The sequence below is a fragment of the Hyla sarda genome, chromosome 13 (assembly GCF_029499605.1).
Source record: "Hyla sarda isolate aHylSar1 chromosome 13, aHylSar1.hap1, whole genome shotgun sequence".
In the NCBI taxonomy this organism is placed as follows: Eukaryota; Metazoa; Chordata; class Amphibia; order Anura; family Hylidae; genus Hyla; species Hyla sarda.
In genome coordinates this window covers 27,623,563-27,639,219 of record NC_079201.1, presented here as the reverse complement: position 1 = coordinate 27,639,219, position 15,657 = coordinate 27,623,563, and the positions used below count along the sequence as shown (strand labels likewise).

The 15,657-nt window shown below is 41.3% G+C and overlaps 1 protein-coding gene and 1 long non-coding RNA gene across 3 annotated transcripts; one reads left to right on the top strand and one right to left on the bottom strand.

Moving 5' to 3' along the window:
• Positions 1-323: 323 nt before the first annotated feature.
• Positions 324-14,036, top strand: RAC3 (Rac family small GTPase 3). Its single transcript, XM_056550312.1, has 6 exons — positions 324-481; positions 7,692-7,763; positions 10,355-10,472; positions 11,404-11,466; positions 11,889-12,048; positions 13,359-14,036. The coding sequence occupies exons 1-6, from the start codon at positions 447-449 to the stop codon at positions 13,487-13,489; spliced, it is 579 nt and encodes a 192-aa protein (XP_056406287.1). The 5' UTR covers positions 324-446; the 3' UTR covers positions 13,490-14,036.
• Positions 14,037-14,173: 137 nt separating this feature from the next.
• On the bottom strand, positions 14,174-15,177 carry LOC130297626 (uncharacterized). Of its 2 annotated transcripts, none has more exons than XR_008849634.1 (2): positions 15,070-15,177; positions 14,174-15,000 (listed from the first exon to the last, which is right to left on the bottom strand). It is a non-coding gene; the product is annotated as an uncharacterized LOC130297626 (long non-coding RNA). The 2 variants fall into 2 exon arrangements; XR_008849635.1 differs by having other exon boundaries at positions 14,174-15,023; positions 15,070-15,161.
• Between the last annotated feature and the right edge of the window lie 480 nt (positions 15,178-15,657).

Genomic DNA, 15,657 nt, shown 5'->3' with positions numbered 1-15,657 from the left:
GGACTCGGCTATTTCCGTCATTATTCTGACTGGGGGACTCGGCTATTTCCGTCAGTATTCTGACTGGGGGACTCGGCTATTTCCGTCAGTATTCTGACTCGGGGACTCGGCTATTTCCGTCAGTATTCTGACTCGGGGACTCGGCTATTTCCGTCAGTATTCTGACTCGGGGACTCGGCTATTTCCGTCAGTATTCTGACTGGGGGACTCGGCTATTTCCGTCAGTATTCTGACTGGGGGACTCGGCTATTTCCGTCGGTATTCTGACTGGGGGACTCGGCTATTTCCGTCAGTAGTTGGACTCGGCTATTTCCGTCGGTATTCAGACTCGGCTATTTCCGTCGGTATTCGGATGTGTCAGTTCTCATCGCTCCGGCTCCCACAGCCTTCCCAGCTCCCGGTTTCTCCGGTGTTCTGCCTTTAGCCCCTTCACAGTCGCCCGTGAAATGCAGGCCATCAAATGCGTGGTAGTGGGAGATGGGTAAGTGTCTGTCCAGCAGGCAGCTGTGCGGTGACCCGCCGGGTGTACGGTGATGCAGAGGCGGAGCCCGGGTGTAATGATCCTGGATCCTCCTGGCTGCACCCACTTGTATTCAGTATCCAGTAATGCCCGGGTCATCATGTATGCCCGGGCTGTGTGATCGCACATCTGGGCTCCATCCATAGCATTGTCATCTACACACATTGCACATGGACATCTCACCCTGTGGGATCACTATGGCAGAACACTACAGCCTGCAAATCCTATGCAGACATGAACCTGCTGGAGCTCACTATACTGTCTGCACAGGGGCAGGGGTATCATGTGCTAGGAATATATATATATATATATCATTGGGGTAGGGGTATAATGTGCTAGGGATATATATATATCATTGGGGTAGGGGTATAATGTGCTAGGGATATATATATATCATTGGGGTAGGGGTATAACATGCTAGGAATATATATATAACATTGGGGCAGGGGTATAACATGCTAGGAATATATATATATATATAACATTGGGGCAGGGGTATAATGTGCTAGGAATATATATATATATATCATTGGGGCAGGTGTATAATGTGCTAGGTGCTAGGAATATATATATATATATATATATATATATCATTGGGGCAGGTGTATAACATGCTAGGAATATATAAATATATCATTGGGGTAGGGGTATAACATGCTAGGAATATATATATATCATTGGGGTAGGGGTATAATGTGCTAGGAATATATATAGATAACATTGGGGTAGGGGTATAATGTGCTAGGAATATATATATATCATTGGGGCAGGGGTATAATGTGCTAGGAATACATATATATCATTGGGGCAGGGGTATAATGTGCTAGGAATATATATATAACATTGGGGCAGGGGTATAATGTGCTAGGAATATATATATATAACATTGGGGCAGGGGTATAACATGCTAGAAATATATATATATAACATTGGGGCAGGGGTATAACGTGCTAGGAATATATATATATCATTGGGGTAGGGGTATAACATGCTAGGAATATATATATATATATATATATAACATTGGGGTAGGGGTATAATGTGCTAGGAATATATATATATATATATCATTGGAGGAGGGGTATAACATGCTAGGAATATATATATAACATTGGGGCAGGGGTATAACATGCTAGGAATAGAATATAACATTGGAGGAGGGGTATAACATGCTATGAATACATATATAACATTGGAGGAGGGGTATAACATGCTAGGAATATATATATATAACATTGGGGCAGGGGTATAACATGCTAGGAATATATATATATAACATTGGGGCAGGGTATAACATGCTAGGAATATATATATAACATTGGAGGAGGGGTATAACATGCTAGGAATATATATATATCATTGGAGGAGGGGTATAACATGCTAGGAATATATATATAACATTGGAGGAGGGGTATAACATGCTATGAATACATATATAACATTGGAGGAAGGATATAACATGCTAGGAATATATATATAACATTGGAGGAGGGATATAACATGCTAGGAATATATATATAACATTGGAGGAGGGATATAACATGCTAGGAATATATATATATATCATTGGAGGAGGGATATAACATGCTAGGAATATATATATATCATTGGAGGAGGGATATAACATGCTAGGAATACATATATAACATTGGAGGAGGGGTATAACATGCTATGAATACATATATAACATTGGAGGAGGGATATAACATGCTAGGAATATATATATAACATTGGAGGAGGGATATAACATGCTAGGAATACATATATAACATTGGAGGAGGGATATAACATGCTAGGAATATATATATATCATTGGAGGAGGGATATAACATGCTAGGAATACATATATAACATTGGAGGAGGGGTATAACATGCTATGAATACATATATAACATTGGAGGAGGGGTATAACATGCTAGGAATACATATATAACATTGGAGGAGGGGTATAACATGCTATGAATACATATATAACATTGGAGGAGGGGTATAACATGCTAGGAATATATATATAACATTGGAGCAGGGATATAACATGCTAGGAATATATATATAACATTGGGGCAGGGATATAACATGCTAGGAATATATATATATAACATTGGGGCAGGGGTATAACATGCTAGGAATACATATATAACATTGGAGGAGGGATATAACATGCTAGGAATATATATATATCATTGGAGGAGGGATATAACATGCTAGGAATACATATATAACATTGGAGGAGGGGTATAACATGCTATGAATACATATATAACATTGGAGGAGGGGTATAACATGCTAGGAATACATATATAACATTGGAGGAGGGATATAACATGCTAGGAATATATATATAACATTGGAGCAGGGATATAACATGCTAGGAATATATATATAACATTGGGGCAGGGATATAACATGCTAGGAATATATATATAACATTGGGGCAGGGATATAACATGCTATGAATACATATATAACATTGGAGGCGGGATATAACATGCTAGGAATATATATATAACATTGGAGGAGGGGTATAACATGCTAGGAATATATATATATATATATATAACATTGGAGGAGGGATATAACATGCTAGGAATATATATATATAACATTGGGGCAGGGATATAACATGCTAGGAATATATATATAACATTGGGGCAGGGGTATAACATGCTATGAATACATATATAACATTGGAGGAGGGATATAACATGCTAGGAATATATATATAACATTGGAGGAGGGGTATAACATGCTAGAAATATATATATATAACATTGGGGCAGGGATATAACATGCTAGGAATATATATATAACATTGGGGCAGGGATATAACATGCTAGGAATATATATATAACATTGGAGGAGGGGTATAACATGCTAGGAATATATATATAACATTGGAGGAGGGGTATAACATGCTAGGAATATATATATAACATTGGAGGAGGGGTATAACATGCTAGGAATACATATATAACATTGGGGCAGGGGTATAACATGCTAGGAATACATATATAACATTGGAGGAGGGATATAACATGCTAGGAATACATATATAACATTGGAGGAGGGGTATAACATGCTAGGAATATATATATAACATTGGAGCAGGGATATAACATGCTAGGAATATATATATAACATTGGGGCAGGGGTATAACATGCTAGGAATATATATATAACATTGGGGCAGGGGTATAACATGCTAGGAATATATATATAACATTGGAGGAGGGATATAACATGCTAGGAATACATATATAACATTGGAGGAGGGGTATAACATGCTAGGAATATATATATAACATTGGAGCAGGGATATAACATGCTAGGAATATATATATAACATTGGGGCAGGGGTATAACATGCTAGGAATATATATATATAACATTGGGGAAGGGATATAACATGCTAGGAATATATATATATAACATTGGGACAGGGATATAACATGCTAGGAATATATATATATATAACATTGGAGGAGGGGTATAACATGCTAGGAATATATATATAACATTGGAGGAGGGGTATAACATGCTAGGAATATATATATAACATTGGAGGAGGGGTATAACATGCTAGGAATACATATATAAATAACATTGGAGGAGGGATATAACATGCTAGGAATATATATATATAACATTGGAGGAGGGATATAACATGCTAGGAATATATATATAACATTGGAGGAGGGGTATAACATGCTATGAATACATATATAACATTGGAGGAGGGGTATAACATGCTAGGAATATATATATAACATTGGAGGAGGGGTATAACATGCTAGGAATATATATATAACATTGGAGGAGGGGTATAACATGCTAGGAATACATATATAACATTGGAGGAGGGGTATAACATGCTAGGAATACATATATAACATTGGGGCAGGGGTATAATATGCTAGGAATATATATATAACATTGGAGGAGGGATATAACATGCTAGGAATATATATATAACATTGGAGGAGGGGTATAACATGCTAGGAATATATATAACATTGGGGCAGGGATATAACATGCTAGGAATATATATAAATAACATTGGGGCAGGGGTATAACATGCTAGGAATATATATATATATATATAACATTGGAGGAGGGGTATAACATGCTAGGAATATATAGATAACATTGGGGCAGGGATATAACATGCTAGGAATATATATATATATAACATTGGAGGAGGGGTATAACATGCTAGGAATATATATATAACATTGGAGGAGGGGTATAACATGCTAGGAATATATATATAACATTGGAGGAGGGATATAACATGCTAGGAATATATATATAACATTGGGGCAGGGATATAACATGCTAGGAATATATATATATATAACATTGGAGGAGGGGTATAACATGCTAGGAATATATATATAACATTGGAGGAGGGGTATAACATGCTAGGAATATATATATAACATTGGAGGAGGGGTATAACATGCTAGAAATATATATATATAACATTGGGGCAGGGATATAACATGCTAGGAATATATATATAACATTGGGGCAGGGATATAACATGCTAGGAATATATATATATATAACATTGGAGGAGGGGTATAACATGCTAGGAATATATATATAACATTGGGGCAGGGATATAACATGCTAGGAATATATATATATAACATTGGGGCAGTGATATAACATGCTAGGAATATATATATAACATTGGGACAGGGATATAACATGCTAGGAATATATATATATATATATATATATATATAACATTGGAGGAGGGGTATAACATGCTAGGAATATATATATAACATTGGGGCAGGGATATAACATGCTAGGAATATACATATATATAACATTGGAGGAGGGGTATAACATGCTAGGAATATATATATAACATTGGGGCAGGGGTATAACATTCTAGGAATATATATATAACATTGGGGCAGGGATATAACATGCTAGGAATACATATATATATATATATATATATATATATATATATATATATTCCTAGCATGTTACATCCCTCCTCCAATGTTATATATATTCCTAGCATGTTATATCCCTCCTCCAATGTTATATATATTCCTAGCATGTTATACCCCTGCCCCAATGTTATATATATATTCCTAGCATGTTATACCCCTCCTCCAATGTTATATATATATATATATATATATATATATATATTCCTAGCATGTTATATCCCTGTCCCAATGTTATATATATATTCCTAGCATGTCATATCCCTGCCCCAATGTTATATATGTATTCCTAGCATGTTATACCCCTCCTCCAATGTTATATATGTATTCCTAGCATGTTATACCCTGCCCCAATGTTATATATATATTTTCCTAGCATGTTATACCCCTGCCCCAATGTTATTTATATATATTCCTAGCATGTTATACCCCTCCTCCAATGTTATATATATATATATTCCTAGCATGTTATACCCCTGCCCCAATGTTATATATATATTCCTAGAATGTTATACCCCTCCTCCAATGTTATATATATATTCCTAGCATGTTATACCCCTACCCCAATGTTATATATATATTCCTAGCATGTTATACCCCTCCTCCAATGTTATATATGTATTCCTAGCATGTTATACCCTGCCCCAATGTTATATATATATTTTCCTAGCATGTTATACCCTGCCCCAATGTTATTTATATATATTCCTAGCATGTTATACCCCTCCTCAGTAGTGGGGTCCTCCTGGGTCTCCTGCCATAGCATTTCATTTCATTTAAATGTCTACGGATAGTTTTCACTGACACTGATGCTCCCTGAGCCTGTGGGACAGCTTGAATATCTTTGGAACTTGTTTGGGGCTGCTTATCCACCATCCTGCATTGACACTTTTCATCAATTTTTCTCTTCTGTCCACGCCCAGGGAGATTAGCTACAGTGCCATGGGTTGCAAACTTCTTGATAATGTTGCGCATTAGTGTATGAAATACACTAACTTTACATCCCCTGTAGCACAGTCAAATAAATAAAAATTCTGGTATACCCCTTTAACTTCCTTCTCCACAGAATAGTGACGTATAAGACCACGTTCACATGTGATGCAGTTGTGAAGGTTTCTGTACAATGCATTTGGAAAGTCTTCACTTTGTTTACATTTCCTGCTAAAATGATTCTTCACTCAATACCCCATAATGACAAAGTAAACTACAATTAAAAAACATTTTTATGGCAAATTTATAAAATAAAGCACAAAAATTTGTCATGGACATAAGTATTCAGACCCTTTGCTGACGCGTGTAGTTTAGATCTGGGGCCTTCCATTTCTCTTCATGATTTTTGAGTATTTTTGGGTATTGAGTGCAAAATGATGGGGAAACTATATGGAGGAGATTTCTGAAAACCTGTACAGAGGAAACGTTGCTGAGTTGCCCATAGCAACCAATCAGATCGCTTCTTTCATTTTTAACAAGGCCTCTGCAAAATGAAAGAAGCGATCTGATTGGTTCCTATGGGCAACTGGTCAACTTTTCCTTGATAAATCTCCCCCTATAGTTTTTTTTATTTTTTAAAAGGCTGCAACATAACTTAGGCCGGGTTCACACCACGTTTTTGCAATACAGTTCCCGTATCAGTTTTTTGATAAAAAAAATAAAAATAAAAAAACGATTCCTCAAAACCTGATTAAGGGTGCATGCACACCACGTTTTTACTATACAGTTCCTGTATACGGTTTTAAGTTAAAAACCGTATGGAACCGTATAGAAAACCATATGCATTGACTTAACATTGTAAACCGTATGTCAAACGCATCATCCGGTTTAGTCCGTTTTGTGTCTTATATGGTTTTGTCCAGTTTTTTTACCCGTACCTAAAACCGTAGTCTACCACGTTTTTTGGTCCGGGTGAAAAACCGTATTAAACCGTATACGTTTATTTTTTTTAACATGGGAGTCAATGGGAACCGTACAGAACCGTACGGTTCCATGAGGTTTGCACCATACGGTTTTTGACTTTGCACAGTTTTTTTTTCTTGGAATTTCAATCAAACAAGTGAAACTTTATTCAAAATGGAGTGAAAAGTTAAAACGTATACATTTTTTTCTTATAAAACAGATGCAACAACTTTTCCTCTGGACATGCAATTAAATATAATATTGGGTAATTTGTATGGATGCCAATGCTTGTGTTTGTGTCTCCTCAGAGCCGTGGGGAAAACCTGTCTCCTGATCAGCTATACAACGAATGCGTTCCCTGGGGAATACATCCCGACTGTGTGAGTATTCAGACCCTTCGTGTCAGAGGCTTTGAGGACTGGAAACCCGGCATGTGTAGTCATTTAAAATCGACAAAAATGTTACTCTAAATACCAAACTCCCTTTTGTTACGCTTAAAAGGGTACTCCACTGCCCCAGCGTTCAAAACATTTTGTTCCGAACGTTAGGTGCGGGCAGCGGGGTCGTGAAGTCATGGCCACACCCCTCGTGATGTCATGTCACGCCCCCTCAATGCAAGTCTATGGGAGGGGGCGTGGCAGACGCCACGCCCCCTCCCATAGACTTGCATTGAGGGGCGTGGTCATTACATCACGACCACGTTGCCCACACCTAGCACTCGGAACAAAGTGTTCTGTACGCTGGGGCAGTGGAGTACTCCTTTAATAGGAAACTAAGGTGGGGCCCTCACAATTCAGAGTTGCCTAAACTAACCCCATGCCTCTGCCTGTAATGGAAAAAAACATTGGAAGCAAATGACCTACCATTGAGACCGTAGATTTCAGTCACTGGCGGACAGCATTGATGCTGATGGGTAGATTTCTCTCAGTTTTTGTATAGGGAAAGACCATTAAAGAGGTACCCTGGTGGCAAACTTTTTTTTTTTTTTTATCAACTGGTGTCAGAAAGTTAAACAGATTTGTAAATTACTTCTATTAAAAAATCTTTACCCTTCCTGTACTTATTAGCAGCTGTATGCTACATAGGAAATTCTTTTATTTTTGAATTTCTTTTTTGTCTTGTCCACAGTGTTCTCTGCTGACACCTCTGTCCGTGTCAGGAACTGTCCAGAGCAGGAGAAAATCCTCATAGCAAACCAATGCTGCTCTGGACAGTTCCTGACACGGACAGAGGTGTCAGCAGAGAGCACTGTGGACAAGACAAAAAAGAAATTCAAAAAGAAAAGAATTTCCTCTGTAGCATACAGCTGCTAATAAGTACTGGAAGGGTAAAGATTTTTTTTATAGAAGCAATTTACAAATCTGTTTAACTTTCTGGCAACAGTTGATTAAGAAAAAAAAAAAATTCCACCGGAGTACCCCTTTAACTAAGGCTGGTAGGACAGGCTGGTAGGACCTCCCTGATGACATCTAGTTCAGGTAGCATGCAAGTGATGACAGGATCCCTATAAAGTTTACTGGTCATTTATAGAAACATAGAATGTGTCGATTCAGCCCATTTAGTCTGCCCAATATTCTAAATAGTCCTTGGCCCTATCTTACATGTAGGATAGCCTTATGCCTATCCCCAAAATTTTCATCTTGCAGGGTTTGATCTTGTGAGGCGCTGAGACCCCCACCTGTGCGCAAAACGAGGAGGGTGAAGTGTGTTTTAGCACACTTTACTCCCCAGCTTGCAGTGATCTCATCCACCTTCTCCTGATAGGTGGGGGTCTCAGCACTGAGACCCCGACCAATTAAACATTTTAAACATGTCTCTGTGACACGTTAAAAGTTTGCCGGGGAGGAAAACGTCACACTGCCGCTCAGCCTATCGCTGGCCGAGTCGGGACTTTGCTGTGGCCGGTGATTGGCTGAGTGCAGTATGACTCGCCAACCACCGGCAACCAGGAAGAGGACCGCGGCGGAGGCCGGAGACAGTTGCCAGAGGCACCGGGGGAGCGAAGGAAGGTATGTACCTGCTTATTTTTTTTGTGTCGGCAGTATGAACAATGATTTTTCTTTTCTGGAGTTCTCCTTTAACATCTTCATCTTTTTACTATAACTTTGTTTTGGGATTAGTAATCTTTCTTTAGTCTTCTGCTCCTGCATATCTGAGATTCCGGATTATCTTGAGGATCTGTACAATTGCATTTTACTGTATATTAGATTTCACTTTACTGCATTTATGGTAGAGAAATGAACATTCAAAAAATGCTAAATCTCCATCCCTCATGGGTCGCTCTTTAAAGGGGTACTCTGGTGGAAAACATTTTTTTTTAATCAACTGGTTACACAGATTTGTAAATTACTTCTATTAAAAAATCTCAATCCTTCCAGTACTTATCAGCTGCTGTATACTACAGAGGAAGTTCATTTCTTTTTGAATTTCCTTTCTGTCTGACCACAGTGCTCTCTGCTGACACCTTTGTCCATGTCAGGAACTGTCCAGAGCAGAAGAGCAAATCCCCATAGCAAACCTCTTCTGCTCTGGACAGTTCCTGATACGGACAGAGGTGTCAGCACTGTGGTCATGACAGGAAAGAAATTCAAAAAGAAAATAACTTCCTCTGTAGTATACAGCAGCTGATGAGTACTGGAAGGATTGGGATTTTTTAATTGAAGTAACTTACAAATCTGTTTAACTTTCTGGTGCCAGTTGATTTAAAATAAATTATTTTCCACCGGAGTACCCCTTCAATAAGATCTTGAAGTATTAAAGTAGTACTCCGTTGCTAGACATCTTATCCCCTATACAAAGGATAGGGGATGTTTGATCGCGGGGGTCCAGCCGCTGGGACCCCCCCACGATCTCCGTCCAGCCACCCGGCGTCACGCCACACCCCCTCCATTCATGTCTATGGGAGGGGGCGTGACAGTAGTCAAATTCTTTTTTATTTTATTTCTATAAGTTAAAGTGAAATGTTTCCTAGGTTTGATAACTACTCCGCCAATGTGATGGTAGATGGAAAACCAGTCAACCTTGGTCTGTGGGACACAGCAGGTCAAGAAGATTACGACAGACTCCGGCCCTTGTCCTACCCTCAGACGGTGAGTGAGGCATTGATGTTGCTTAGCGTCCTGCAAGAAGTGTTTAGAGGTCACATAGAGCTTTGTATGACTGACGGGATGTTATTACAAAGTCTGCAATGGAGCAGCAGGAATGGATCGGGAGTTATGTATTATGTGTATGAGACTGTCCAAGGCTTTATTATAAAGAGTTATCTCCCTTCTTAAAGAGATACCGGTGCTGACCCCATGGGTCCAGCTTCTGCTACCATTGGTGATCAGTTGTGATAACTCTTTTATGCTTAAAGGGGTACTCCGCCCCTAGATATCTTATCCCCTATCCAAAGGATAGGGGATAAGATGTCTGATCGCAGGGGGTCCCAGCGGCACCCCAGACATCTGATGTCGGATGACTTGCGATGCAGGGCGGAGGCTCGTGACACCACGGCCACGCCCAGCTCGTGACGTCGCGGTCATGCCCCCTCAATGCAAGTCTATGGGAGGGGGCGTGACGGCCGTCACGCCCCCTCCCATAGACTTGCATTGAGGGGGCTTGGCCGTGACGTTATGAGTGGGCGTGGCCGTGATGTCACGAGCCTCCGACGCTGCTCTAAACGAACGCCAGGTGCAGCAGGGAGATTGCTGGGGGTCCCCAGCGACAAGACCCCCGTGATAAGACATCTTATCCCCTATCCTTTAAATAGGGGATAAGATGTCTAGGGGCGGAGTACCCCTAGCGCTACTTGCTTCAGGTAAATGGCCACCCATGTAATTCTGTATTGGGTCCTCCAGAGCAGGAGTTGCTTTTACAGGCCCATTGGACTGGGGTTCATTTCGTGAGACTACTCCTTTAACTCCACAGTGTGCAAGGAAACAAGTAAACTGTAAATTGAGCTCTAATATTGATCTATTTATTGACTATAGTATTGATCCTCACCAATATATGTCATATTATTAATCTTGTCTCCTCCAGGATGTCTTCCTGATTTGCTTCTCCCTTGTCAGTCCTGCTTCTTTTGAGAACGTTAGAGCAAAGGTAACATGCAGTTAATATACTCCTGTGCTGTATCTTCATGGACAGTCAGATGACATAAACATACATACACATCGTCCCCTGCAATAGCATAAAGTGACAAAAATGGGCAAAAAATTTGTGAAATTTTGCCAGTCTGTGCTGATGCAGGGAATGATAAATTCCCCTTCAGTGTACTGCAATGCAGTGCAGATGGGAGGCAAAGATAGGTCAACTTTACTGGATAGGACAACAGGTTTCGAAGGTAGCATGCGCCTTCTTCAGGTCCACCATTCATTACCTTCCACATGCATATTTTGTGCTAACACAACATTTTGCATTCTGTATTTGGTATAACTTGCATTCTGTATTTGCTCCTAAATATATGTGATCTGAGTGCTCAGCCAATGGGATAAAAGCTTCTAAACAGGCTTATTTATTTGTAGTGGTATCCAGAAGTGCGACACCATTGTCCCAACACTCCTATCATTTTGGTGGGAACAAAACTGGATCTGAGGGATGACAAAGACACCATTGAACGGTTGAGGGACAAAAGACTATCTCCAATCACTTATCCCCAGGGTCTTGCCATGGCTCGAGAAATAGGTAAGATGCACAAAGGAAACTGAAGGTATTCAGGGGGAAAAGGACACACCTGGATTAAAATGAATTATTTGTTTTATCTCGAAGGGGTATTCCAATTAGAGCTGGGTGTATGACCAAAAAATGTGTATCGCGGTTATGGCGGTTCCACGGGACCCCCACGATCAGACATCTTATCCCTATCCTTTGGGGGATAAGGGGCGGAGATGTCTAGGGGCAGAGTCCTCTTTATGATTGAATCTTGGCCCTGCCTACTTGGTAGTTTTCCATTGTAGTTGCGGGGGTCCAGCTCTTCCTACTACCACCCCTTCAACCCCTGTTTCTGAGGCGAATGATTACATGTGAAAGGTTAGCTGGAGACGGTTTTCTCAGTCCTGAGCAAGGATTCCTGAATAATGTGGATCAACGCGTCTTAGGGCCCTATTACACGGCCCAACACAGGCTGGAAACAATCCCCAGTCTCGTAGGGAGAGCCACACAAATGATTGCTTGCCGGATCATGTAACTCATTTGATGACGGTTGTCAATATTCAGCCCGTGTAATAGGGCCTTACTCTTACATACTAGGTTGTGCTAAATTCTTTCAAAATATGCCCAGTCAGCATAAAGTGTTCCCCCTCCAGTCACAAGAACAGACGTCTTTTGTCTTAAATTTAAATGGAGCTGCCATTCCATTTAAAGGGGCACTCCACTGGCCAGCGTTTGGAAGTAAATGTTCCGGGGGTCGGCCACGCCTTTCGTGACATCACGTCCACGCATCCTCAATGCAAGTCTATGGGAAGAGGTGTAGCTGACCCCCGCAGTGCAGAAACAGCTTTCAGAACATTTACTTCCGAACGCTGGCCAGTGTAGTACCCCTTTAAAGTCTATGGGACTCCAACAGTCCTGAGCAGTTTGTATGGAGCCACAGTGCACATTTTCGTCCACCCGTACATTTAGATGGGACAGGAGCTGCCTGTTCTTGTGATCGGTGGGGGTCCTAGCAGATAGACACATCTCAAATCATATTGTTTATGACCATGACAGATATAAGAAATGGCTCAATTGAATTTTTCCCAAAAAATTGATGGGAGGGTCTAGCTAATCTTGAAGTTATGTGTCCTAAAACCTCTAGATCAGTGTTTCCCAACCAGGGTGCCTCCAGCTGTCGCAAAACTACATCTCCCAGCATGCCCAGACAGCCTTCGGCTGTCTGGGCATGCCGGGAGATGTAGTTTTGCAACAGCTGAAGGCACCCTGTTTGGGAAACACTACTCTAGATTTAAACTGCATAACTGGAACCAGATGGTAACTATGACTGTTCTGTGTGTAAGGTTCTGTCAAGTACTTAGAGTGCTCGGCCCTCACCCAGCGTGGTCTGAAGACTGTGTTCGATGAAGCTATTCGTGCCGTCCTCTGTCCTCCCCCCGTGAAGCGACCCGGCAAGAAATGTACAGTTTTCTGAGCACCGATAGACTGGAAGCTGGACCAAACTCATACCATCTCTTTCCAAAGACGTGAAACCCCACCAGAGCAGAACGTGGGGTGGACGGAGACCTGCAGATGTTTTCCGTGGTTTAGTGTTTTGTGAATGTACGGAGCATGGGGTGGGAGGGGGATGGGTGACACAGCGAACCACTCAGAGGTGGGCGACTTCTACTATACTTCCAGTGCGAAGTGGTGGGTCTAGACTTGGGTGACCCCCCTCCGCATGAATATGCCATACCTGACACTGTGTATATGGCACAGCAGTAGGATTCCTGTTGCAGAGATGCTTTATGGGACGGTTCACCACCTGCAAATGAACTTTAGTGGTCCCGGAGGAGGGTGGTCTGCCTGTGTCATGGTGCATTAATAATCACCGGCCATCTATTTCTATTGCATGGGGATAATGTCTGGTTTTCTTGTTCTGTGTCCTGGTTACAAGAAATCTGTGAATCATGTAGTTTATGTTATCAATTTGGTATTAACTTGTGAGTATATAAACACCTTGTTGAGTCATGATGCTTTATGTACAAGCCATGGTAATAGTGTAAGGCGGCCAACGTACCGACAGATAAAACAACATTGCGAGGGTGCAAGCTGTTTGTATAGAAAGGCACACTTTAATATCTATGGGTGTACTTCAAATAACATTTTGTTTAAAAAAAAAAAAAAAAAACGTGGTCTCAACTTTATTGACTCTGATTTTCTGTCCATCTGGTGAGAGTCGTGCTCGGTGGCTATTGGTGCATGGTACGTTGTCACAGCGTACTGAAAAACAAGATCAATGCCACCACCACATGACACGTTGCTGGCCTCCACTCCACATTAAAGGGGGAGATTTATCAAAACCCGTCCAGAGGAAAAGTTGCCCATAGCAACCAATCAGATCGCTTCTTTCATTGTTAACAAGGCCTCTGCAAAATGAAAGAAGCGATCTGATTGGTTGCTATGGGCAACTGGACAACTTTTCCTCTGGACGGGTTTTGATAAATCTCCCCCTTTATGTTTTTCAGAACCAGGCTTGGCCCGTATACTCGTGGTTTTTCGGTGGGAGAAAAGAACCACATCACAGGACTTATGAATTTGATTGAATACATTGAATGTTCCGTATTACCAACCCCATGATGTTTTTAATGGCGTATTCTTCTTTGCTCATATTGATCAATGTAATACAGTGTAATACGGTGGTCTTCAAACTGTGGACCTTTAGATGATGCAAAACTACAACTCCAAGCATGTCCCGACAGCCATTGGGTGTACAGACATGCTAAGAGTTGTTGTTCTGTAACATCTGGAGGTCCACAATTTGGAGACCGCTATATCGGTGATCTATTAACTGATCAATATTTTCTCCCTTCCCCGTGCCACATTATTCTCACCCCTGATCGCCCCCGTGTCAATTTGACACGGGGTCGATCATATTGATCAGTTTGATAGTTGGTCTGCTTGTACAGCCTGCACAGATGACTTATGGCAGCCGCCCCTGATGACCTATGGCAGCCGCCCCTGATGACCTATGGCAGCCGCCCCTGATGACTTATGGCAGCCGCCCCTGATGACTTATGGCAGCCACCCCTGTCCCTCTACTACCACCTACCAAGTGCTGCATAACTGTTTAAATTCCAATGTCAACTCTGACAGTGACATTTAAATTGATAAATAGGCAACAATGAAGAAGTAGCACAGGTGAGATCGGGCGGGGGGGGGGGGGGGGGAATGAAGTGACACAAGTGGGGATCAAGGGGAGGGTAAATTAAGGGTGATCAAGGTGGGGGTGAAGTGGCACAGGAGGAGATCAAGGAGGAATAAAGTTTTAAGGGGGGGGGATCAAGGGGGAGAATAAAGTGGCACAGGGGGCATCAAGGAGGGAATAATGTGGCACGGGGGGAGAATAAAGTGACACTGGGGCATCGAGGAGGGAATAAAGTGGCACAGGGGAGAATAAAGTGACATGGGGCATCAAGGAGGGAATAAAGTGGCACAGGGGGCATCAAGGATGGAATAAAGTGGCATGGGTGAAAATAAAGTGACATGGGGGCATCAAGGAGGGAATAAAACGGCACAGGGGGGCATCAAGGAGGGAATAAAGTGGCACAGGGGGCATCAAGGAGGGAATAAAGTGGCACGGGGGGAGAATAAAGGCACACG

What these genes read in the sequence shown, in the direction of transcription:
- RAC3 (XM_056550312.1), top strand. Translation starts at nt 447, where the DNA reads ATGCAGGCCATCAAATGCGTGGTAGTGGGAGATGG. An exon ending in GGGGAATACATCCCGACTGT is followed by an intron (nt 7,764 to 10,354) that starts GTGAGTATTCAG and finishes AATGTTTCCTAG; the next exon opens with GTTTGATAACTACTCCGCCA. An exon ending in CCTTGTCCTACCCTCAGACG is followed by an intron (nt 10,473 to 11,403) that starts GTGAGTGAGGCA and finishes TGTCTCCTCCAG; the next exon opens with GATGTCTTCCTGATTTGCTT.